Source organism: Oncorhynchus kisutch, linkage group LG19 (genome assembly GCF_002021735.2).
Source record: "Oncorhynchus kisutch isolate 150728-3 linkage group LG19, Okis_V2, whole genome shotgun sequence".
Taxonomy (NCBI): Eukaryota; Metazoa; Chordata; class Actinopteri; order Salmoniformes; family Salmonidae; genus Oncorhynchus; species Oncorhynchus kisutch.
The window spans coordinates 22504960-22531164 of record NC_034192.2 but is presented as its reverse complement, the minus strand read 5'-3'; the positions used below and the strand labels follow the sequence as shown (position 1 = coordinate 22531164).

At 41.6% G+C, this 26205-nt stretch overlaps 1 protein-coding gene across 7 annotated transcripts in view; it reads right to left on the bottom strand.

Annotated features, from left to right (window-relative positions):
• LOC109864452 (DISP complex protein LRCH3) overlaps positions 1–26205 on the bottom strand; it is an 81910-nt gene that overhangs the window by 49931 nt on the left and 5774 nt on the right. For all 7 annotated transcript variants that reach the window (XM_031798589.1, XM_031798590.1, XM_020452244.2 and 4 more), the window contains exon 2: positions 2587–2731. In XM_031798589.1, the coding sequence (XP_031654449.1) occupies positions 2587–2731 (145 nt within the window). The remainder of the gene's footprint in view (positions 1–2586; positions 2732–26205) is intronic.

The following is a 26205-nucleotide window of genomic DNA, read 5'->3' as shown; positions in this document are numbered from 1 at the left end:
TAAAAGTAAAAGCTACACAACATCAAATACCTTATATTAAGCAAACCAGACAGCACAATTTTTTTATTTCACGTTTTAAAATCACCCATGTCTCGACTCAATTCTAATTTGTCTATTTCGTTGTGCGTTGATTGTTGGGGAAAAACTGGTCTACTGTAGGCTACACTACTTTCTTCAACGTCAACATTCCTTCAGAATACTTAGCTTGCTAGCAAGGCCATCAGACTGTTAAACAGCAATCACGAGCACAGAGAGGCTGCTGCCTACATGCAGACTTGAAATCACTGGCCACTTTAATCATGTTTACATATCTTGAATTACTCACCTCATATGTATATACTGTATTGTATACTATCTATTGCATCTTAGCCTATCCTTCTCTGAAATTGCTCATCCATATATTTATATATTATAATTACATTCCTTTACTTAGATGTGTGTGTACTAGGTTTTTGTTGTGAAACTGTTAGATATTTATTCTTAGATATTACTGCATTGTCGGAACTAGAAGCACAAGCATTTCGCTACACTCGCATTAACATCTGCTAACCATGTGTACGTGACCAATAACATCGGATATGATATTGAAGAGAATATGTCACTGAAAAAGTATTTTAAAAAAGTGGATAATAAAAATGGAAGTTTCAGGGAAGAATGGACAGAAAAAGCATTAATCTTACCATCTTTCTCCAATGCCAAGCCAGCGTTTCTAATTTGCAATTAAAATGTTGCTGTATGCAAAGAATTCAATCTCAGACGTTAGAATGAATCTAAGCATGGTCCTTTCAAAGTGGTCTTCCCGCGCTAGACAGAGGCCCGACACGGAAGCATTGAAGTGTTAACTCCACGCTACAAACACAGCAGCAGAATCCTCCTTCGTGGCCTGACCCAACAACAGGAGGTCACAAGTGCCTTCCTAAAAGCGTCCTGGGTTCTAACCAAACACAACATGCCCTTCACAGACGCGGAGGTATTTAAACAGTGCATTAGCGACAGTTTGAGTAAATGGCTAACCACACGTCTATGGACAGCATAATTGCGCCTGTCAAACAGATGGCCGTCGGTGTCAAACTGCCGGCCTCCGCGTCCATGCACAGGTGGATGATGTGTACAGGACTGTTTTGGAGGGGCTGTCAGGCTGAGCATTTTTCCCTGGCTATTGATGAGAGTACTGACAACACCAATTTAGCACAACTTTGTCAGGGAGACATCAGGCACCCAACATAGTATTTTCCGTAAGCTTGTGACAGAATCATAGGACACCCACAATCCCCTGCTTCACAACGACGTGCACTGGCTGAGCAAAGGAAAAGCGCTGGAGCGGTTCTGTGAGCTGCATGACCAGGTCGTGGTTTTCTTCAGAAAAAGCTAAATGAGAGGAGCAGTTGACCACCTCCGTATTCTGCATGTTTGGCAATTCAAACTGCGCATATTGAACATCGAAACAAATCAGCGATGCGTTCCGGAGTGCCAAGTCCGTGTGTGCATTTTGGGTGTCATGCTCAGATGAATACAGCACAATAATATGACAAGGTACAAATCTGTACAAATCTGTCATTCTACCCCTGAACAGGCAGTTAACCCACTGTTCCTAGGACGTCATTGAAAATAAGAATTTGTTCTTAACTGACTTGCCTAGTTAAATAAAGGTACAATTAAAAAATAAAGTAACTTGCATTTTATGTGCTAACAATGTTTGGATCGACTTACACCTGCGAGTCCTCCTTTCCCTCTATGAACGCAATATAGACTCACGACAGGACCCGGCTTTCACATAAGTCAATCAAGGCCTACTTCCGTATTAAAATGACATCCATCTCACCCGACATCCACAAGATGGTGTCGTAAATTCAGTTGCCTATATGACGATATGTAGTAAATACTAACATTGTTGTGATTGCTTATACAGGGCTATTAAGGTCTCAAGTATTTTCTGTTCTGTCTTTACAGGAGCAGGCTATCCCCACATTCAGACAACGCCTTTTATTCTTTAAATTATTGTAGGATGCTACATTTTGGACCAGTTGCTATTATAAGTAGGCCACCTAATATATATATTCTTAAACACTTATATTAGGCCATTTTCTTTTCTTGTGAACGTTTCTGTTAAGCCTCATAACGGTCTACGGTAGGCTAAGTTATTTTATATAGGCCAAGAATCTGAGAAAAGAGACGCCAATTAAGCCCTCTTGTTGTTTGTCAAGTCGAATGAAGATTATTGTTGAAATGAATTGCCTGACTGGTCTCCATCTGTTGCTGTGCAACACTTGCACAACAAGCTAGCTATATGTTCAGCACCAGGCGCTGTTCACCCATTGATTGCAGCTTTACGTTTCAGCACAAAATTGTATGCTGCCTGCTTTATTACTTGACTTTCTGCATTCTCTCTTCTCATGAATGAAGTGTAAACGTAACTTTTGCATTATTTAGGGATACTCTGCTCCACACTATACTAGCTTATTTTGTCATGAACTGAAATTAGGCGAACTGTTCCAAGTTTTAGCAACCAGGAAATCGCAGAGCAATTTCTGCATCGTGCAACTAAGTAGTTTACACCACTGGTGTGTGTGTGTGCACGTCCATTACCTTATGTTCAGGTAGGTGAGGGCCTGGAGATTAAGAAGACTCTCAGGCAGCGAGCGCAGGCAGTTCTGGTAGAGCTGCAGGTGTTCCAAAGAGACAAACATACACACCTCCACGGGCAGCTCTGGCAGACGGTTACGGGACAGGTCTAAACAAGGAGAGAGAGACGTAGATGTCATGCCACTGTTTATTTCATTCATTTATTTCACCCTTTATTTAATCACGTGAGTTGTTTTGTGTTCAAACCTTTAGGTGTCCTCACGTTGGGGCAGTTTGACAGACATTTTCTATTGCAACCCTTATTTTACCAAGTTGGTTGAGACATTCTAAATTTACTGCCATCTTGGGGGCTGGCAAGGTTGGCTTCTGGCCAGGATGGCAAGAAAGGCTGTGTTGGGGATGTGGCCAGGGTTTTATTCACTAGGAAGAAAGCGTACTGAAACGGAGTGATTACTTGAACTAATGAATAAAACAAAGGACATCAGGGCCCAACCCCTACAACATGTGCCAAGGGATATGTAAGAACATTGGTTGTATTCTCAACTGAAGGATGGCACCATTTACAGGGCAGTATTCCCAGTGACTGTCTTGGGGAAACCCTACACAGCACCTACATTATTACCGTGTGTTCTGTAGGCCTAAATGGTCCCTAATGAAGTGTTTTTCCCTCAACAACCTAGGCACAAAAATATATTTAGATAAAAACAATTATAATAATATCACATTTATGTAAGTATTCAGACCCTTTACTCAGTACTTTGTTGAAGCACCCTTGGCAGCGATTACAGCATCAAGTCTTTTTGGATATGACACTACAAGCCTGGCACACCTGTATTTGGGGAGTTTCTCCCATTGTTCTCTGCAGATCCTCTTAAGCTCTGTCAGGTTCGACGGGGAGCATCGCTGCACAGATATTTTCAGGTCTCTCCAGAGATGTTGGATCGGGTTCAAATCAGGGCTCTGGATGGGCCCCTCAAGGACATTCAGAGACGTGTCCTGAAGCCACTCCTGCGCTGTCTTGGTTGTGTGCTTAGGGTTGTTGTCCTGTTGAAAGGTGAACCTCTCTCACAGTCTGAGGTCCTGAGCACTCTGGAGCAGGTTTTCATCAAGGATCTCTGTACTTTGCTCTGTTCATCTTTCCCTCGATCCTGACTCGTCTCCCAGTCCCTGGCACTGAAAAACATCCCCACAGCATGATGCCACCACCACAATGCTTCACCGTAGAGATGGTGCCAGGTTTCCTCCAGACATGACGCTTGGTATTCAGACTAAAGAGTTCAATCTTGGTTTCATCAGAGCATAGAATCTTGTTTCTCATGGTCAGACTCCTTTGGGTGCCTTTTGGCAAACTCAAAGCGGGCTGTCATGTGCCTTTTACTGAGGGGTGTCTTCCGTCTGGCCACGATACCGTAAAGGCCTGATTGATGGAGTGCTGCAGAGATGGTTGTCCTTCTGGAAGGTCCTCCCATCTCCACAGAGGAACTCAAGAGCCCTGTCAGAGTGACCATCAGGCTCTTGGTAACCTCCCTGACCAAGGACCTTCACCGATTGCTCAGTTCGGCGAGGCGGTCAGCTCTAGGAAGAGTCTTGGTGGTTCCAAACTTCTTCCATTTAAGAACAATAGAGGCCACTGTGTTCTTGGGGACCTTCAATGCGGCAGACATTATTTGGTACCCTTCTCTAGACCTGTGCCTCGACACAATCCTGTCTCGGAGCTCTACGGACAATTCCCTCAACCTCATGGTTTGGTTTTTGCTCTGACATGTACTGTCAACTGTGGGACTTATATAGACTTTAAGTCGGACGATTAATTGGAATGGCCGATTAATTAGGGCCAATTTCAAGTTTTCATAACAAATCTGCGATTACATTGCATTCCACGAGACTGCGTGGCAGGCTGACTACCTATTATGAGAGTGTAGCAAGGAGCCAAGGTAAGTTGCTGGCTAGCATAAAACTTATCTTATAAAAAACAATCAATCTTCACATAATCACTAGTTAACTACACATGGTTGATGATATTACTAGGTTAACTAGCTTGTCCTGCGTTGCATATAATCAATGCGGTGCCTGTTAATTTATCATCAAATCACAGCCAACCTTGCCAAACGGGGGATGATATAACAAAAGCGCATTCGCAATCGTTGCACGAATGTACCTAACTATCAACATCAATGCCTTTCTTAAAATCAATTCACAGAAGTATATTTGAAACTTTCAAAGTTCTTGAAACGCTCCACATTGATTGGCCTTCATGTCTTAAAGTAATGATGGACTGTCGTTTCTCTTTGCTTATTTGAGTTCTTTGCTTATTTGAGTTATACGGCTATCTTCCGTATACCACCCCTATCTTGTCACAACACAACTGATTGGCTCAAATGCATTAAAAGGAGGGGAAAACATACATGTCCCCAAAACATACATGTTTTTTTTTTTTTTTTTTTTCAGTGGCAGCTTCGACGTCACCGCCGGTAAATGCATATAGGGGAAACACACGGTTATTGTGACCACTTCACCATATTATCATGCAGTTTATACATAAACGGTTCCAAGAATTGGCTTGCATCTAGTCACTGTACGGGGTAGACCAGCTATTGTTTTGGCGATTGAGGGTGGGAAATAGGGAATGGGGATTTTGCTATCCCATTCCCAAGCGTATGCCTTTATTTTCTGCACTGCTAATTGTGAAGTAATGCTGTGATAAGATCTCCAGCATTCACCTCTAGTTCTCATCGACAGCAGTAGTCATTACACAGTTCTTTTAATAAACCACTCATTCTGACAATGTGTTTTATTTGGTGTGTCCTGGTCACACAGATATTTTGCTGTGTGACCAGGACTTTCATTTTAGGAGCATATTGCGCCTAGGAAAGAAATCTCCCAGATAATAATTGTTGTAATGATAAGGCTTCACTGTACTGTTGTGTCCCAGTGCACTAGAGAAAAAGCGAGTGCAGATTCGTTAGCGTCATTACTACATATGACTGCTTTTAATAATCAAATGTATTTACAGGGTTACATATTAGTTTCCAGGGCACAACATGTGCTTCAGAAGTATCTAGAATTCAGATAGGCCAAATATAGGCTGTGTCACAAACCCCCAAAAAGTATGGTGCTCCTAAATTTCATGTGGTGGTCCTAACTGTGTGTCAGACATTCCTGCCTAATAATAACATAACTAAAAATAAATGCAAACGCTAATACAAAAACAGTCTGATGTCACCCAGCCTGCAAATATAAGGAAATCCTTTGAAGCTATTGGTGCTGTAGGCTGAAGAATATAGCATGCTAGCCGCTAAAAACCATGAGGTCTAAATCAGTCATGTGCATCTTGTTTTCTGGTTGTAGGCCTAAACGTTGTTTTGGATAGGTCATCTGACTTTGCTAAGTGCGTGCAGTCATGCGTGTCATCGGTTTTCTGTATAACATCTCTCGTGTTTCAATGGAGCATTCAATGAATCATCATTCAAAAACGTAGTTTTGGGCCTCATTGTGCTTTGTTATTGTACAACTTTGTGGTCGACTTCTTAACTGTAGGATATATCTGACTCCAGTCAACTCCTGGGATGCTGGCCTTCTAGGTAGAGTTCCTCCGTCCATTGTCTGTGTTCATTTGCCCATCTTAATCTTTTATTTTTATTGGCCAGTCTGAGATATGGCTTTTTCTTTGCAACTCTGCCTAGAAGGCCAGCATCCCGGAGTCGCCTCTTCACTGTTGATGTTGAGACTGGTGTTTTGTGGGTACTATTTAATGAAGCTGCCAGTTGAGGACTTGCGAGGAGTCTGTTTCTCAAACTAGACACTAATGTACTTGTACTCTTGCTCAGTTGTGCACCGGGGCCTCCCACTCCTCTTTCTATTCTGGTTAGGGCCAGTTTGCGCTGTTCTCTGAAGGGAGTAGTACACAGCGTTGTACGAGATCTTCAGTTTCTTGGCAATTTCTCGCATGGAATAGCCTTCCTTTCTCAGAACAAGAATAGACTGACGAGTTTCATAAGAAAGTGCTTTGTTTCTGGCCATTTTGAGCCTGTTATCAAACCCACAAATGCTGATGCTCCAGATACTCAACTAGTCTAAAGAAGGCCAGTTTTATTGCTTCTTTAATCAGAACAACAGTTTTCAGCTGTGCTAACATAATTGCAAAAGGGTTTTCTAATGATCAATTAGCCTTTTAAAATTATAAACTTGGATTAGCTAAAACAACAGGCCATTGGAACACAGGAGTGATGGTTGCTGATAATGGGCCTCTGTACACCTATGTAGATATTCCATAAAAAATCTGCAGTTTCCAGCTATAATAGTTATTTACAACATCTGCACTGTATTTCTGATCAATTTGCAAAAAAAAGTGATTTTCTTTCAAAAACAAGGACATTTCTAAGTGACCCCAAACTTTTGAACGGTAGTATATAGATATACACATACACACAGTACATTCGGAAAGTATTCAGGTCCCTTGAGTTTATCCACATTTTGTTACCTTATAGCCTTATTCTAAAAGTGGATAAAAATAACAAATCATTCTCAATCTACACACAATACCCCATTATGACGAAGGAAAAACAGGCTAGAAATGTTTGCAAATGTAAAAACAAAATAAAAACGTGTGTAAATGTGATATTTCCAGGTTAAGTCCCTTTACTCAGTGCTTTGTTGGAAGTACTTTTGGCAGCGACTAAAGCCTCAAGATTGATGAGGAAAATGTTTTATTTAATCAATTTTAGATTAAGGCTGTAACGTAACAAAATGTGGAAAAAGTCAAGGGGTCTGAATACTTTCCAAATGCACTGTATTGATGAAGCCGGTGGCTGAGGTGGAATACTCCTCAATGCCATTGGATGAATCCCAGAACATATTCCATTCTGCGCTCGCAAATCAGTCATGTAGCATGGCATCCGCATCATCAGACCACTTCCATATTGAGCAAGTCACTGGTACTTCCTGCTTCAGTTTTTGATTGTAAGCAAGAACCAGGAGAACGGAATTATGGCCAGATTTGCCAAATGGAGGGCAAGGGAGAGCTTTGTACGAGTGCGTCTCTCTCTCTCTCTGTGTATGGAGTAAGGGTGGTCTAGATTTTTTTTCTCTCTGGTTGCACGTGACATGCTGGAAGAAATTAGATGAAACATATTTAAGTTTGAACGTACTAAAAAGTCCCCAGCAACTAGGAGTGACGCTTCTGGATGAGCATTGTCTTATTTGCCTTATTCAGCTTGTTGAGTTTCGGTCGTACTGCCAGCATCAATTTGTGGAGGTAAATAGACAGCTACGAAGAATATAAATAAAAGTCTATTGGTAGATAGTGTGGTCTTCAGCTTATCATGAGGTACTCTACCTCAGGCGAGCAATACCACCCTGATCTCCGCCCCCTGTATTAAGGTATTTTTCTTCACTAGAATGACGGGGATTTGGGCCTGGGCTTGGGCTTGGGGAAGCAGTATATCCTTCGCGTCGGACTCATAAAAAAACTAATCTGTCCAGTTCGAGGTGAATAGTCGCTGTACTGATATCCAGAAGCTCTCTTTGGTCATAAGCTATGTTAGCAGCAACATTATGTACAAAACCAAATCAAATTGTATTGTCACATGCACCGAATACAACAGGTACAGTGAACAATGCAGTTTAAAATAGATGGATAAGAATAAGAAATAAAAGTAACAAGTAATTAAATAGCAGCAGTAAAATAACAATAGTGAGACTATATACGGGGGGGGTACCGGTACAGAGTCAGTGTCACCGGTTAGTTGAGGTAATATGTACGTGCAGGTAGAGTTAAAGTGACTATGCATAGATGATAACAACAGAATAGCAACGGTGTAAAAAAAATGCAATGCAAATAGTCTGGGTAGCCATTTGATTAGGTGTTCAGAAGTGTTCAGGGGTCTTATTGCCTCTTGGACCTAGACTTGGCGCTCCGGTACCGCTTGCCGTGCGGTAGAGAATAGTCTATGACTTGGGCGGCTGGAGTCTGACAATTTTTAGGGCCTTCCTCTGACATGGCCTGGTATAGAGGTTCTGGATGGCAGGAAGAAAGGACCAGTGATGGTAGTGCGAACGGCCCAGTACCTCTGTGGTGCCTTGGGGTCGGAGGCCTGATCACGTTGAGGGCAAGGTTGTTGTCCTGGTACCACACGGCTAGATCTCTGACCCCCTTCCTATAGGCTATCAGGCTTACCACTGCTGAATACTCTGAAGACTTAACGATGGTGTTGGAGTCGTGCATGGCCATGCAAATCATGAGTGAACAGGGAGTACAGGAGGTGACTGAGCACGCACACCTGAGGGGCCCCTGTGTTGAGGATCAGTGTGGCGGATGTGTTGTTACCTACCCTTACCACCTGGGGGGCTGTTGGGGCGGTATGCAAATTGGAGTGGGTCTAGGGTTTCTGGGAAATGGTGTTGATGTGAGCCATGACCAGCCTTTCAAAGCAGTTCATGGCTACAGACGTGAGTGCTACGGGTCAGTAGTCGTTTTGGCAGGTTACCTTCGTGTTCTTGGGCACAGGCACTACGGTGGTCTGCTTAAAACATTTGGGTATAACAGACAGTCAGAGACCGGTTGAAAATGTATGGATGGAATTGATGGCATAATGGGTGGCCTGCCGGTCATTGAGTGTACCCATAGAAGAAAAGCAGGAAGTAACAGCAGGAAGAGTACCCATCAATCTGTTCTGTGAATTGTTGAATGAACTCAAATTCCATTGAATCAGTTAGCATCATTTGAATGAAACTTCTACATTACCATGGAAATGATTGCATAACGCACAGCAAGCAGCACCAAGTCTGAAACCAACAGGACCCTGAACAGCTTCTACCTTCAAGCCATAAGCCTGTAAATTAGTATTTAAAAAAAAAAAAATTAAATAGCTACTCGGACTATCTGCATTGACCCTTATTGCACCAACTTTTTTTGATTCATCACATACGCTGCTGTTACTGTTAATTATCTGTCACTTTGTTCCTAGCTATATGTACACATATCAGGGATGGAAACTGCTGAGGGACCAAAAAGGGGACACTTTTGTTGTTGCTCTGAAACATGTAATAAATCCCTGCTAGGGGGAAATGCAGGTTAACTAATTAAACAACAGAATATGATCTACAGTGCCTTGCGAAAGTATTCGGCCCCCTTGAACTTTGCGACCTTTTGCCACATTTCAGGCTTCAAACATAAAGATATAAAACTGTATTTTTTTGTGAAGAATCAACAACAAGTGGGACACAATCATGAAGTGGAACGACATTTATTGGATATTTCAAACTTTTTTAACAAATCAAAAACTGAAAAATTGGGCGTGCAAAATTATTCAGCCCCCTGAAGTTAATACTTTGTTGCGCCACCTTTTGCTGCGATTACAGCTGTAAGTCGCTTGGGGTATGTCTCTATCAGTTTTGCACATCGAGAGACTGAAATTTGCAAAACAGCTCGAGCTCAGTGAGGTTGGATGGAGAGAGGGTGTGTGAAATAAAAAGTGGTTAATGTGAACTTAACACACAGCTAATACATATAAAGGAAGCTATTGTATTTGGGAAAAAAACATCTTAAGTCAAAAAAGAATGAAACAGGCATTCTATTTTAGTGGAAACTTTAGTAAAACATCGATCAAGTGCACAAGGCTACATGTGTGCAAAAATAACATTCACAGAATAAAAAATGTAATACTCCCCCCCTCACTCACACACACATTTAGTCAGCCACCAATTGTGCAAGTTCTCCCACTTAAAAAGATGAGACCTGTAATTTTCATCATAGGTACACTTCAACTATGACAGACAAAATGAGAAAAAAAATCCAGAAAATCACATTGTAGGATTTTTAATGAATTTATTTGAAAATTATGGTGGAAAAATAAGTATTTGGTCAGTCACCTAAAAACAAGCTTTCTGGCTCTCTAAAAACAAGATTTCCAGCCCTCACAGACCTGTAACTTCTTTAAGAGGCTCCTCTGTCAACCACTCGTTACCTGTATTAATGGCAACTGTTTGAACTTGTTATCAGTATAAAAGACACCTGTCCACAACCTCAAACAGTCACACTCCAAACTCCACTATGGCCAAGACCAAAGAGCTGCCAAAGGACACCAGAAACAAAATTTTAGACCTGCACCAGGCTGGGGAAACTGAATCTGCAATAGGTAAGCAGCTTGGTTTGAAGAAATCAACTGTGGGAGCAATTATTAGGAAATGGAAGACATACAAGACCACTGATAATCTCCCTCGATCTGGGGCTCCACGCAAGATCTCACCCCGTGGGGTCAAAATGATCACAAGAACGGTGAGCAAAAATACCAGAACCACACGGGGGGACCTAGTGAATGACCTGCAGAGAGCTGGGACCAAAGTAACAAAGCCTACCATCAGCAAGGGCATTGAAGATGAAACGTGGCTGGGTCTTTCAGCATGACAATGATCCCAAACACACCGCCCGGGTAAAGAAGGAGTGGCTTCGTAAGAAGCATTTCAAGGTCTTGGAGTGGCCTAGCCAGTCTCCAGATCTCAACACCATAGAAAATCTTTGGAGGGAGTTGAAAGTCCGTGTTGCCCAGCAACAGCCCCAAAACATCACTGCTCTAGAGGAGATCTGCATGGAGGAATGGGCCAAAATACCAGCAACAGTGTGTGAAAACCTTGTGAAGACATACAGAAAACGTTTGACCTCTGTTATATACCCTTTGTTGGCAATGACAAAGTATTGAGATAAACTTTTGTTATTGAACAAATACGTATTTTCCACCATAATTTGCAAATAAATTCATTTCTGGATTTCTTTTCTCATTTTGTCTGTCATAGTTGAAGTGTACCTATGATGAAAATTACAGGCCTCTCTCGTCTTTTTAAGTGGGAGAACTTGCACAATCGGTGGCTGACTAAATGCATTTTTTGCCCCACTGTATATCCAGGAGAGCCAAAGTTCCAACAGCTGGACCTAAAATAGTGTATAAGAGATCATACAAATATTTCGCTGTGACTCTTATCTGGATGTTGTTCAAAATATTTGTTGGTCTGATGTGATTAATGAGGAGCATCCAGACCCTGCACTTAATGAATTTACGAAATTGCTTCTTCTAATTATTGATAAACATGCACCTGTTAAGAAACTGGCTGTTAGAAAAGGAGTGGCTAATAAGTCTGGCTGCACATCTTGGCTCTGGCTGGGCCCCTCAAGGACATTCAGAGATTTGTCCAGAATACAGTCCTTGGGGTCATTGTCCTGTTGGAAGGTGAACCTTCACCCCAGTCCCGAGTGCTCTGGAGCAGGTTTTCATCAAGGATCTCTGTACTTTGCTCTGTTCATCTTTCCCTCGATCCCGACTAGTCTCCCAGTCCCTGCCGCTGAAAAACATTCCCACAGCATGATGCTGCCACCACCATGCTTCACCATAGGGATGGTGCCAGGTTTCCTCCAGACACACTGCTTGTCATTCAGGCCAAAGAGTTCAATCTTGGTTTCATCAGACCAGATAATCTTGTTTCTCATGGTCCGAGAGTCCTTTATGTGACTTTTGGAAAACTAAGCGGGCTGTCGTGTGCCTTTACTGAGGAGTGGCTTCCGTCTGGCCACTCTACCATTAAGGTTTGAATAGTGGAGTGCTGCAGAGAAGGTTATCCTTCTGGAAGGTTCTCCCATTTCCATAGAGGAACTTCAGAGCTCTATCAGAGTGACCATTGGGCTCTTGGTAATCACCCTGACCAAGACCCTTCTCCCCTGATTGCTCAGTTTGGCCAGGCAGCCAGCTCTAGGAAGAGTCTTGGTGGTTCCAAGCTTCTTCCATTTAAGAATGATGGAGGCCACGGTGTTCTTGGGGACCTTCAATGCAGCAGACATTTTTTGGTACCCTTCCCTAGATCTGTGCCTCGACACAATCCCGTCTCGGAGCTATACGGACAATTCCTTCGACCTCACGGCTTGGATTTTGCTCTGACATGCACTGTCAACTGTGGGACATTATATAGACAGGTGTGTGCGCCTTTCCAAATCATGTCCAATCATTTGAAATTATCACAAGAGGACTACAATCAAGTTGTAGTAACAGCTCAAGGATGATCAGTTGAAACAGGATGCACCGAAGCTCAATTTCATTATGGAGTATTGTGTGTAGAATGAGGATTTATTTATTTACTTAACCCTTGTGTTGCCTTAAGGGTCAAAAATAACACGCAACTATGTTTAACAGCAGAGAAAAAACCCTAAATGAGATTTTTTCAACTTGAAATTTAATTACTTTTCCCAGAGTGACCCCAACATTAGAAAAAGTGAAACATTGCCTTTGTTAATATTTCCATGAAAGCTGTACACCACCAGGGTACAATGATTGTCGTAGGGTCATTTTTGACCCGGCAGTTATAAGATAATTTAAACACCACAAAAACCACAAAGAGACACACACACACACACAAACAATGAGAAATTGAGATTCTGTGTGCTACTGATTGAACTCAGCCAGCTGCTCCTGAAGAGGAAGATCACCATGGTTGGCACAGTTGGAAAGAACAAGCCTGAGCTCCCCCCTGCACTCCTCACAACAAGGGGGAGAGAGGTCTCATCAAAGTTTGCCTTCACCCGCACCACCACTCTAGTTTCTGACATCCCAAAGAGGAGCAAGAATGTGGTCCTCCTGAGCACACTGCACAAAACGGCTGAGATCAGTAACCATATGGACATGAAGCCAGCCATCATACAGGACTACAACAACAAAGGAGGCATGGACAACCTGGACAATGTGATTGGAACATACAGCTGCAGGAGGATGACTGCCCGCTGGCCCCTGGTCATCTTCCATAACATCATTGATGTGTCCTCATACAATGCATTCGGGATATAGAACAAGATCAACCCTACCTGGATACCTTGTTAAGCGGAACAAGATGAGGGTGTTCCTGGAGCAGCTGGGAAAGGCACTTGTCACCGACCACATTCAAAGAAGGGAGCGCCTCCCCCGCACAGCAGCCTCTGCAGCGCTTGTGAAAGCTGTTCAGGGGGCTGAATCTTGTCCTGGCCCACTTGAGGCTGCAGCTGGGGCAGGCAAGAGGAGGAGATGCCAATTCTGCCCCAAAGAAGGACTGTAAAACAAATACTATGTGCTGCACATGTGAGAAATTCATCTGCAAAGTCCACGCACACACAGTTGCATTCTGTCTTACATCTGCTAATTAGAGTTGATTGATTTATGTTCTTCACGTTTTTGTTTTGTATCTATTATCTAATTGTATTCTTATTGTTGTTGTTTAAACACCCTTGTGGGTGGGGGCAATTGTTTAAAAAAAATGGGAGTAAACTAGTATTTTGTAGTTGAATTCCTCATTGTACAGTATAAGAAATCACTATTTGCCAAAAAAAAGTCCAAGATTATTATTGTTTCACTTCAATAAAATGCATTCAAAACGACTTTCTATTGGTATACAAGTGCTATCACTTGCTAAAAAATAATAATTCACCTATGCAGTACCTTTTGCAATAATAATCCTATACTTTAGGGGGAAAAACTATAATGACAGGTGTGTTGTAATAAAAACAAGTGGTGTCCACTGATTAAATGCAGTCTTTCTGCATTGTGAAGAGGGAAAACCCAGATACTCAAAGTTTGTGATGAATTACAGGTTGTTTCTCCATGCAAAATAGATTTGGGGTTTACAATTCAATTAAGCTGCTTTATTTGAGGAGTTTAGTGAAGACGGGTCTTTTTTTTTTTACCCTTAGGACAACTGGAGTATACAGAAATGTAAGACTACACAAGGGTTAATCCATTTTAGAATAAGGTCTGTGGAAAATAATGTGGAAAAAGGGGCTGAATACTTTCCGAATGCATTGTATGTATCTATACTGAACAAAAATAAAACGCAACAGGGAAATATTACAACGATTTTACTGAATTACAGTTCATATAAAAGGAAATCTGTCAATTTAAATAAATTCATGACTTCAACGCACTGGCGAAAAAGTACTGAAAAATGTTCAGCTTTCAGAAATGTTGTACAAATGCTTGCAACATGGGACCATGCAGAAATATGAGGTAATAAAGGCAGATGAATGGCACGACATTGGGCCTCAGGATCTCCTCACGGTATCTCTGTACATTCAATTGCCATAGATAAAATGTAATTGTGTTGTCCGTAGCTTATGCCTGGCCATACCATAACCCCACCGCCACCATGGGGCACTCTGTTCACAACGTTAACATCAGCAAACCACTCGCCCACACGATGCCATATACACGTGGCCTGCGGTGGAGGCCGGTTGGACGTACAAGCAAAATCTCTAAAACGACATTGGGAGGCAGCTTATGGTAGAGAAATTAACATGACATTCTCTGGCAACAACTCTGGTAGACATTCCTGCAGTCAGTTGCAAGCCAATTGCAAGCTCCCTCAAAATTTGAGGCATCTGTGTTATGTGACAAAACTGCACATTTTAGAGTGGCCTTTTATTGTCCACAGCACAAGATGCATCTGTGTAATGATCATGCTGTTTAATCAGCATATTGATATGGTTTTTAGACAGACAGACCTATCTATACATATATACACATACACACCGCCCAAGCCAAACTGGGAAAGTCAATAAACATGTCTGTGGAAATGTCATGATCTGTTTGTCACGCGCAACAACGGGATACTGCTAGCAGCATTTTAGCCACAGACTTATGTGCAAGCTGTCTAGTCTGTTTTACACATGTGCAATGAGCATAAAAAGATGCATTTATAAGGCATTGTCAACTCGTTCTCATTTTGAGAAATAAGCAGTTTTTATCCAGATAGGCCACTTGATTTCAACATCTAAACCAAGTGAACAGGCTGTTATTCAAACAGTTGAAGACGGACAGGAGGGTGTATCCATAACAGTTCAACTGTTCCACCTAAAAGTGAGTTGCCCCCCCACCCAAATCAGAACAGACTCAATTCATCAGGGCCTGGACTCTGCAAGGTGCTGAAAGCATTCCACAGGGATGCTGGCCCATGTTGACTCCATTGCTTCCCACAGTTATATCAAGTTGGCTTAATGTCCTTTGGGTGGTGAACCATTTTTGATACAAACGGGAACTGTTAAGCGTGAAAACCCCGGCAGGGTTGCAGTTCTTGACACAAACCGGTGCACCTGGCACCTACTACCATACCCTGTAAATAGGCACACTTGCTCATTCACCCTCTGAATGGCACATATACACAATCCATGTCTCAATTGTCTTAAGGTTTAAAAAATCCTTCTTTAACCTGACTCCTCTTCATCTACTCTGATTGAAGTGGATTTAACAAGTGACATCGATAAGGGATCATAGCTTTCACCTGGATTCACCTCATTGGTCTATGTCATGGAAAGAGCAGGTGTTCATAATGTTTTGTCCACTCAGTGCATACAAATTGGCAAGTCTTGAAATATAAAGATTAGGTGGCTACTTACTTGAACATGGGCTGGTGCTTCATTTTCTATAAAGACTGCTACAATAAGTTGATCATTATTGGGGATTGCATTGCCCATGGTTCTGGTCATTTTTATTAACAAAAATGGCAAAGACAGACTTGGAAAGCCAGATCAGTGAGTGATTATTGAAAAATAATTGAGAACATTTTAAAAGGGAGGTATATATTGTGAATCACTAATAAGTTAGAAAATAAAAAATAAAACATTGAGATATGTAGGCCATATCGCCCTGCAAACAGCTCTGGGCTCCTGAGTGGCGCAGCAGTCTAACCATCACGTACATGATGATTTTGTACCCCCACACCAGACGCTATCAGGACACGCAGCTTGAAATATCAAAACAAACTGATCCATTTATATTAATTTGAAGAAAGGTCGAAAAGCATTAAACATTTATGGTAAGTTTTTAAAACATGAATGGTAATTTAGCTAGCTAGCAGTTGCTAGGTCATTTGTCCTGGGCTATAAACATAGGGTTGTTATTTATCCTGAAATACACTAGGTCCTCTACTCCGACGATAAAACAGTAAACCAAATTAGTTTCCGACTGGAGTGTGGACCTAAATTCACCACCATGTGGGTATATGCTCCTAAAAACCAATGGTGGGAAAGGCCGGATTTGCAACGTGTGGAGTGTCACAAATATAATCGATTTATATTTTAGAGCCTGGCCACACAGACGCTCGCTGACGTGGGCGAGCAGTGTGGGTGCAATGATTGAATAACACGTGTACATTTATTTTGCAACGCTTGTGGACGCGATGTGTCCGATCTGGTTAGCATGTTAGGCACTGCATCTCAAGTGCTAGAGGCTTTACTACAGACTCTGGTTCGATTCCAGGCTGTATCAGAACCGGCCATAAATTGGGAGTCCCATAGGGCAGCGCACAATTGGCCCAGGGTCATCTGGGTTAGGGTTTGGTCAGGGTAGGCAGTCATTGTAAATAAGAATTTGTTCTTAACTGACTAGCCAAGTTTAAAAAATAAACTATACATTTATTTAAAAAACGTAGATATTAAGCTGAAAAAATCTTGGTCTACCGAGTCTTTTCTTCTGACCAATCAATTGGCCGACATTTTAAAACATGTATTTTTCCATTTATAGAACACACCCTATGCTTTTTAATACAATTCTCTATACTGAAAGAAAACTATAAAATGGAAAACGTAACAATTAAAGATTTTGCCGAGTTACAGCTCATATAAAGAAATGAGTCAATTAAAATTAATTCATTAGGCACAAATCAATGGATTTCACATGACTGGGCAGTGGCACAGTGAGGGGGTAGGGCCGAGCCACTCTGAATAAGTTTGTACTCACAAAAGGGCTTTATTACAGACAGAAATATACCTCCGCAACTCAACTTTCCTCCCTCTGATGATTCCACAGGTGAGGAAGCCAGATTTGGAGGTCCTGAGCTGGTATGGTTACACATGGTCAGCGGTTGTGAGCCTGGTTGGATGTACTGCCAAATTCACTAAGACGAAGTTGGATGCGGCTTGTGATAGAGAAAGTAACATTCAATTATCTGGCAACAGCTTTAGAGGACATTCCTGCAGTCAGCATGCCAATTGCACACACCCTCAAAAACATGAGACATCTGTGGCACTGGGTTGTGACAAAACTGCACATTTTAGAGTGGATTTTGTCCCCAGCACCTGTGTAATGATCATGCTGTTTAATCAGGTTCTTGATAAACCACACCTGCCAGATGGATGGTTTATATTGGCAAAGGAGAAATGCTCATTAACAGCGATGTAAACTAATTTTAGCACAAAATGTAAAGAAATAAGCTTTTGATGCATATGGAACATTTCTGGGATCTTTTATTTCAGTTCATTAAACATGGGATGAGCACTTTACATGTTGTGTTTATATTTTTGTTCAGTGTAGATGTACAGAGCTTGTCTAATGTTTTAAGCACACTGTTTGATTAAATAATTTAAACACAAATGTCTCAAGAGGGAGCCAGAGATCAATCTAGCCTAACCAGAAGAAGAAAAACCTGTGCCCGAGCCTCCTCCCGCTACTGCTGGCCTTCACAGATTCTGCCGTTACGCTCATTTAATTTATAATAGTCTTTGTATGTCAAAATCATTGTCATGTGGTTAATATAATTGTATCTAAAAAAAATGACAAATCTAAAAAGTTACTTCTGTTGCCATTACAACTACAGCGGAAGTCAGAAGTTGACATACACATTAGCCAAATACATTTAGATTCTGTTTCGCAATTCCTGACATTTAATCCTAGCAGAAACTCCCTGTCTAAGGTCAGTTAGGATCACCACTATTTTAAGAACGTGAAATGTCAGAATAATAGTAGTGAGAATGATTTTTCAGATTTCATTTCTTTCATCACATTCCCAGTGGGTCAGAAGTTTACATACACTCAATTAGTATTTGGTTGCATTGCCTTTAAATTGTTTAACTTGGGTCAAACATTTCAGGTAACCTTTCACAAGCTTCCCACAATAAATTGGGTGAATTTTGGCCCATTCCTCCTGACAGAGCTGGTGTAACTGAGTCAGGTTTGTAGGCCTCCTTGCTCACACACGCTTTTCAGTTCTGCCCACACATTTTCTACAGGAGTGAGGTCAGGGCTTTGTGATGGCCACTCCAATACCTTGACTTTGTTGTCCTTAAGACATTTTGCCACAATTTTGGAAGAACGCGTCAGGTCATTGTCCATTTGGAAGACCCATTTGCGACCAAGCTTTAACTTCCTGACTGATGTCTTGAGATGTTGTTTCAATATATCCACAATTTCCCTGCCTTATGATGCCATCTATTTTGTGTAGTGCACCAGTCCCTCCTGCAGCAAAGCACCCCCACAACATGATGCTGCCACCCCCAGGCTTCACGGTTGGGATGGTGTTCTTCAGCTTGCAAGCCTCACCACGATGGCTGTAATGACCATCGTTATGATGGTCATTACAGCCAAAAAGTTGTATTTTTGTTTCACCAGACCAGACGACATTTCTCCAGAAAGTACGATCTTTGTCCCCATGTGCAGTTGCAAACCGTAGACTGTTTTTTATGGCGGTTTTGGAGCAGTGGCTTCTTAATGTCGATATAGGACTCATTTTACTATCAATATAGATACTTTTTTACCGGTTTCCTCCAGCATCTTCACACGGTTCTTTGCTGTTGTTCTGGGATTGATTTGCACTTTTCGCACAAAAGTACATTAATCTCTAGGAGACAGAACGCGTCTCCTTCCTGAGCGGTATGACGGCTGCGTGGTCCCATGGTGTTTATACTTGGGTACTATTGTTTGTACAGATTAACGTGGTACCTTCAGGAGTTTGGAAATTGCTCCCAAGGATGAACCAGACTTGGAGGTTTACATTTTTTCCCCTGAGGTCTTGGGTGATTTATTTTGAATTTCCCATGAGGTCAAGCAAAGAGGCCTTGAAATACATCCACAGGTACACCTCCAATTGACTCAAATGATGTCAATTAGCCTATCAGAAGCTTCTAAAGCCATGAAATAATTTTCTAGAATTTTCCAAGCGGTTTAATTTATTTTATTTTACCTTAATTTAACCAGGTAGGCAAGTTGAGAACAAGTTCTCATTTACAATTGCGACCTGGCCAAGATAAAGCAAAGCAGTTCGACAGATACAACGACACAGAGTTACACATGGAGTAAAACAAACATACAGTCAATAATACAGTATAAACAAGTCTATATACAATGGCACAGTTTAAAGGCACAGTCAATTTAGTGTATGTAAACTTCTGACCTACTGGAAATGTGATACAGTAAATTATAAGTGAAATAATCTGTCTCTAAAACAATTGATGGAAAAATTACTAGTAGATGTCCTAACCGACTTGCCAAAACTATAGTTGGTTAACAAGAAATGTAAAGTGTATGTAAACTTCCGACTTCAACTGTATGGAAAAAAATTGCCTACATAAAGCCAACAAATAAAAACATTGCAGCCTGCAAGGAAGAAAATGTCTTGATAAAAAAAAAATATATATATATATCCTCAGTCTACTCATGGCATGTCTGCAACAATTTTGAAACATTGTATCAACTGTGTCCAGCTGAAGCTTGTGCTAGCAAACTTGCAACAGTTTATAAAATATTCTGGGCCCTCAGTTTCATGAGCTCGGGACAGTCACAGCTGTAGGCTATTTGTGCAAGAGATAACAAGTAAATCAGGTATTTTATGAAGTTTCCACTGTATCAGAGTATTACATTTCTCCCTTTCATGCCAAGTGGTTATCGAAAGGGAGAGCTGGAAATATTTTTCAAATACATTGAGGAACTACTGTCATTCTCAAATGGATGTAAAAACAGACATTCTTTACTTGCTGTTTGAGGTGAAATATGTTTTTGAGAAGCGCCACAGCACATTAGTGGTGGTGACAGAAATACTAATCAGACATCCCCAAATGGTAACATTTATAGGCCTACATTTGCGTGCAGGACAGGTAGCCTAGGCCTACTTCGATATGCGTAATCAGGTGTACGTCCTGATTCAACATTGACAAGAGCGCTCCAAACAAAAGACAATGAATCAATTGACAAAACTCATAAATGTAATAAAATAACCAAAACCTGTAGCATATAGGTTTGTGAGCTCTGCAAACAATGTGTGAACTCCAACAATAAGAACAGTAAACGACTGTAATAATAATAGTAATAATAACAACAGAACTAACAAAAATTACCATAACCAAACAAACATGGCTGATTAGAAATTATGGAAATTAACAGTAAATGCAGGCTACTAACGGAAATATGTAGTGGTGGTTCCAGGGGTCCCCAAACTTTTTATAGACCCATACCCCTTTAAACACTCAACCTCCAGCTGCGTACCCCCTCTAGCACCAGGATGAGCGCAATCTCCAATGTTGTTTTTTGCCATCATTGTAAGCCTGCCACACACTGTATGATACATTTATTAAACATAAGAATGAGTGAGTTGTCGTCACAACCAGAGCTCTTATAGGACCAGGGCACAATATAATATAATAATCAATCAATTTGCTCTTTATTTAACCATCTTACATATAGAACCTTATTTGTTCATAAAGAAATTGGTGAATAACTCACCACAGGTTAATGAGAAGGGTGTGCTTGAAAGGATGCACATAACTCTGCAATGTTGGGTTGTGCTTTTTACTATAAGAAACTCGTCATCATGCAAGCGGTCAGACAAGTGAAAATAACAGTCAGTAAAGTAAACTTTAAGCTTGTCTCTCAATTAAAAACAACATGTCAATACTTTGCCCCTTGATAACCAGCGTACTTCAGTATGTTGTAAAAGTGTTACATGGTCGCTGCCCATATCATTGCATAGTGCAGAAAATACACGAGAGTTCAGGGGCCTTGCTTTAACAAAGTTAATCATTTTCACTGTAGTGTCCAAAACGTCTTTCAAGCTGTCAGGCATTCCCTTGGCAGCAAGAGCCTCTCGGTGGATGCTGCAGTGTACCTAAGTGGCGTCGGGAGCAACTGCTTGCAAGCGCATTACCACTCTACCACGTCTCCCTGTCATGGCGTTTGCGCCATCAGTACAGATAACACATCTTGACCACTGAAGTCCATTTGATGTCACAAAGCTGCCCAGTACTTAAAAAAGATCCACTCATGTTGTCCTGGTTTCCAGTGGTTCGCAGAAGAGGATGTCTTTCTTAATTGACCCCCCATAAACCTAACGGACATTTACCAGGAGCTGTGCCAGGCCCCCCCATGTCTGTTGACTCATCCAGCTGTAATGCATAGAATTCACTGGCTTGTATGCGAAGCAGTAATTGTTTCAAAACATTGCCTGCCATGTTACTGATGCATCATGAAACAGTGTTGTTTGATGAAGGCATTGTCTGTATAGTTTTTTGGGGCCTTTTCCCCCCATCATTGTTCACCATATAAGACGCCTCTAGCCCCTTCTTATTAAATGGCATTTGCTGCTTTTATACATTACCGTTCAAAGTTTGGGGTTACTTACATATGTCCTTGATTTAGAAAGGAAAGACCATTTTTTATCCATTAAAATAACAAACTGACCCGAAATACAGTGTAGACATTGTTAATGTTGTAAATGACTATCGTACCTGGAAATGGCTGATATTTAATGGAATATCTACATAGGTGTGCAGAGGCCCATTATCAGCAACCATCACTCCTGTGTTCCAATAGCACGTTGTGTTAGCTAATAATTTTAAAAGGATAATTGATCATTATTAAAACCTTTTCCAATTATGTTAGCACAGCTGAAAACTGTTGTTCTGATTAAAGAAGCAATAAAACTGGCCTTCTTTAGAGTAGTTGAGTATCTAGAGCATCAGAATTTGTGGGTTCGATTACCGGCTCAAAATGTCCAGAAACAAAGCACTTTCTTCTGAAACTCAGTCTATTCTTGTTCTGAGAAAGGAAAGCTATTCCATGTGAGAAATTGCCAAGAAACTGAAGATCTCGTACAACGCTGTGTACTACTCCCTTCACAGCACAGAGCAAACTGTCTCTAACCAGAATAGAAAGAGTGGGAGGCCCCGGTGCACAACTGAGCAAGATAACAAGTATTTTAGTGTGTCTAGTTTGAGAACCAGACACCTCACAAGTCCTCAACTGGCAGCTTCATTAAACAGTACCCACAAAACACCAGTTTCCCAGAGACACCTCTTCGCTGTTGACATTGAGACTGGTGTTTTGCAGGTACTATTTGCATTCTCATGTTTCAGAGGACGCATGACTCAAACTTTCCCTTTCCTGAGCCCGTTGGGGAGTTGCAGCGATGAGACAAGATCGTAATTGGATGACAAAATAGGGGAGACGAAGGGGTTAAAAAAATTGTACAATTAAAAATTACAAAAAAATATATATTTAATTGGTTGGGATTTCGGTAAAAGCAATGAGTTTTCTACCCAAAGTTAAAGAAAATGTGATCCATTTAAGAAACAAGAGACATTAAATTCATAAAAAGGGTGTGGTGGTAGTAGGAACAGCAGCATCTAATGAGCAAAACTTTCACACTAAGAATGCCAGTAACTTCAATGTCTAATTTGTCTGAACAGGGGAAAATAACCATCACCAGACTCACAGAGAGAACATTACATTAGGTTGTCAGACAGAACTAATATCGTATACTGGTTGTTGGGGTGGGATGTGTGTGGAGGGCTTGTAGGTGGCTATTGATCATTTTATTCGATTCCTCATGTCTAATACATTATTAGGAAGAATTATGCTCAAAATCATGTTATATTACAAATCAGATGTTAGGTACTATATTTATTGAAGACATGAATCCTATAAATTAAAAATGGCCAATTTGGGTGCAATCAATTAGCTTAATTTCTCAGAGATCAAATTATATTTAAACAAAATAATGTTTCAGGAATGCTAATCTCAAGGGTTTCTAACTCCAGACTATTTTAAAACAATCTGAGATGGTGTGCGTCTAAATCCTCTTCCTTGTGCACTTTGAGGTGGAATGACTCATACAGAAATGGATAGCCAAACTATAACAGAAGATCTATGTCAAAACATTGACTATCAGTCTTAGGTAAATTCCCCATTCCCCCAGTGTTTTGTTAACCTATAAATTGTTGCTGTGCGTGTGGGTTTTTGCTGTATGGGGCTCAACAGCTTGAAGCTGTGTGTGTGCTGCCAGGCCGGCCAAACAAGTTGGCTCTGTTGTTGTTTGGCCCAGAATTGATGGGATTACTCAATATCTTCATGTGACAAACAGGAGGAAGAGGTATCATAACAACACTGGCCCTGTCAGTCTTCCTCTCCCTGCCCTATCATCCTCCTCCTCCCAAGCATCACACTTCCACTAAGAGAGCCATCAGTTATTCTTCTATAGGTCCCTGCTAGGGAGAAAAGAATGGCCCTTGCCTCCCAAACATCTCTTTACTCTTCATCATTTAACATCACTTTTCAGACCTCATATCAGTCTGTCTACCATTGCCCCTGATTCCATCTCCCAAAATCACCCCCCAGACTGTTACAGATTGGTAATTAAACCCAGGTTGTCTGCCAAAATACTATTTTAGTTTGCCTGCTGAACTATGGCCTAGGCATTAGAAAGAAGGAGCAAGCCACGTGAGCCTTCAGGTTTTATGAAAGGTAACTTATTATGAACATGGTTGTCTGAACAACATACAGCACACCTCCACGGCCATGCCACTAATTGGTACCCAGTAGAGCAGAAGAGAAACAATTGAACTTAGAGGTCACTTCCGCCATTCCAGACAATCGATATTGACCCAGATACATCCCAACACACACTCAGTGTGAGACTGAGTGTGTGTTAGTTGTGCAAGGGTCATCCGCACCCGCCCGCAATTGCTAATAACCTATTAGCAACAGCCTGACTATAAGTAAAAATCTGAGGCCTGCACAGAACCCTAACCAGCTAATACAGAGAATGCGCTGTAGGCTACAGTCAGTAATGGCAAGAATTGTAACAGGGGTGCCGGATTTGTGTTAGTCCACTTGTCTGTAATATATACTGAACAAAGATATGAAACAACATGTAAAGTGCTGGTCCCATCTTTCATGAGTTGAAATAAAAGACCACAGAAATGTTCCATATGCACAAAAAACTTTATTTCTTTAAAATGTTGTGCACAAATGTGTTTACATCTGTTAGTGAGCATTTATTTATCCTTTGTCAAGACAATCCATCCACCTGACAGGTGTGGTATATCAAGATGCTGATTAAACAGCACGATCATTACACAGGTGCACCTTGTGCTGGGGGGAAATAAAAGGTCACTGTGCAGTTTGTCATGCAACACAATGCTACATGTCTCAAGGTGAGGGAGCACACAATTGGCATGCTGACTGCAGGAATGTCCACCAGAGCTGTTGCCATATAATTTAATGTTAATTTCTGTACCATACTTGGCAGTACATCCAACCGACCGGACCTCCATATCTGGCTTCTTTACCTGCGGGATAGTCAAAAGGGGGAAAAGGGTGGGGGTACACAGGAGTATCTGTTGGTATGGCTCCCAAATGGGTGGGCCTAGAGTGCATTCTGAGAGTTTTCAGACCCCTAAACCCTTTTCACATAAAAATCAAATTGTATTTGTCACATACACATGTTTAGCAGATGTTATTGCGGATGTAGCGAAACGCTTGAGTTTCTATCTCTAACAGTGTCGTAATATTAAACATATTTCACAACACACAAATCTAAAGTAAAGGAATGAATTATGAATATATAAATATTTGGGCAAGCAATGTCAGAGCAGCACAGACTAAGATACAGTAGAATAGAATACAGTATATACATATGAGATGAGTAATACATTCACCATTTGTGAATTGATCGCCCCCCATCTAGCTTCAGAGTTTGTTCTGTTAGGTGACCTAAACTGGGATATGCTTAACACCCCGCCAGTCCTACAATCTAAGCTAGATGCCCTCAATCTCACACAAATCATCAAGGAACCCACCAGGTACAACCCTAACTCTGTAAACAAGGGCACCCTCATAGACGTCATCCTGACCAACTGGCCCTCCAAATACACCTCCGCTGTCTTCAACCAGGATCTCAGCGATCACTGCCTCATTGCCTGTATCCGCTACGGAGCCGCAGTCAAACGACCACCCCTCATCACTGTCAAACGCTCCCTAAAACACTTCTGTGAGCAGGCCTTTCTAATCGACCTGGCCCGGGTATCCTGGAAGGACATTGACCTCATCCCGTCAGTTGAGGATGCCTGGTCATTCTTTAAAAGTAACTTCCTCACCATTTTAGATAAGCATGCTCCGTTCAAAAAATGCAGAACTAAGAACAGATACAGCCCTTGGTTCACCCCAGACCTGACTGCCCTCGACCAGCACAAAAACATCCTGTGGCGGACTGCAATAGCATCGAATAGTCCCCGTGATATGCAACTGTTCAGGGAAGTCCGGAACCAATACACGCAGTCAGTCAGGAAAGCTAAGGCCAGCTTCTTCAGGCAGAAGTTTGCATCCTGTAGCTCCAACTCCAAAAAGTTCTGGGACACTGTGAAGTCCATGGAGAACAAGAGCACCTCCTCCCAGCTGCCCACTGCACTGAGGCTAGGTAACACGGTCACCACTGATAAATCCATGATTATCGAAAACTTCAATAAGCATTTCTCAACGGCTGGCCATGCCTTCCGCCTGGCTACTTCAACCTCGGCCAACAGCTCCGCCCCCCCCGCAGCTCCTCGCCCAAGCCTCTCCAGGTTCTCCTTTAACCAAA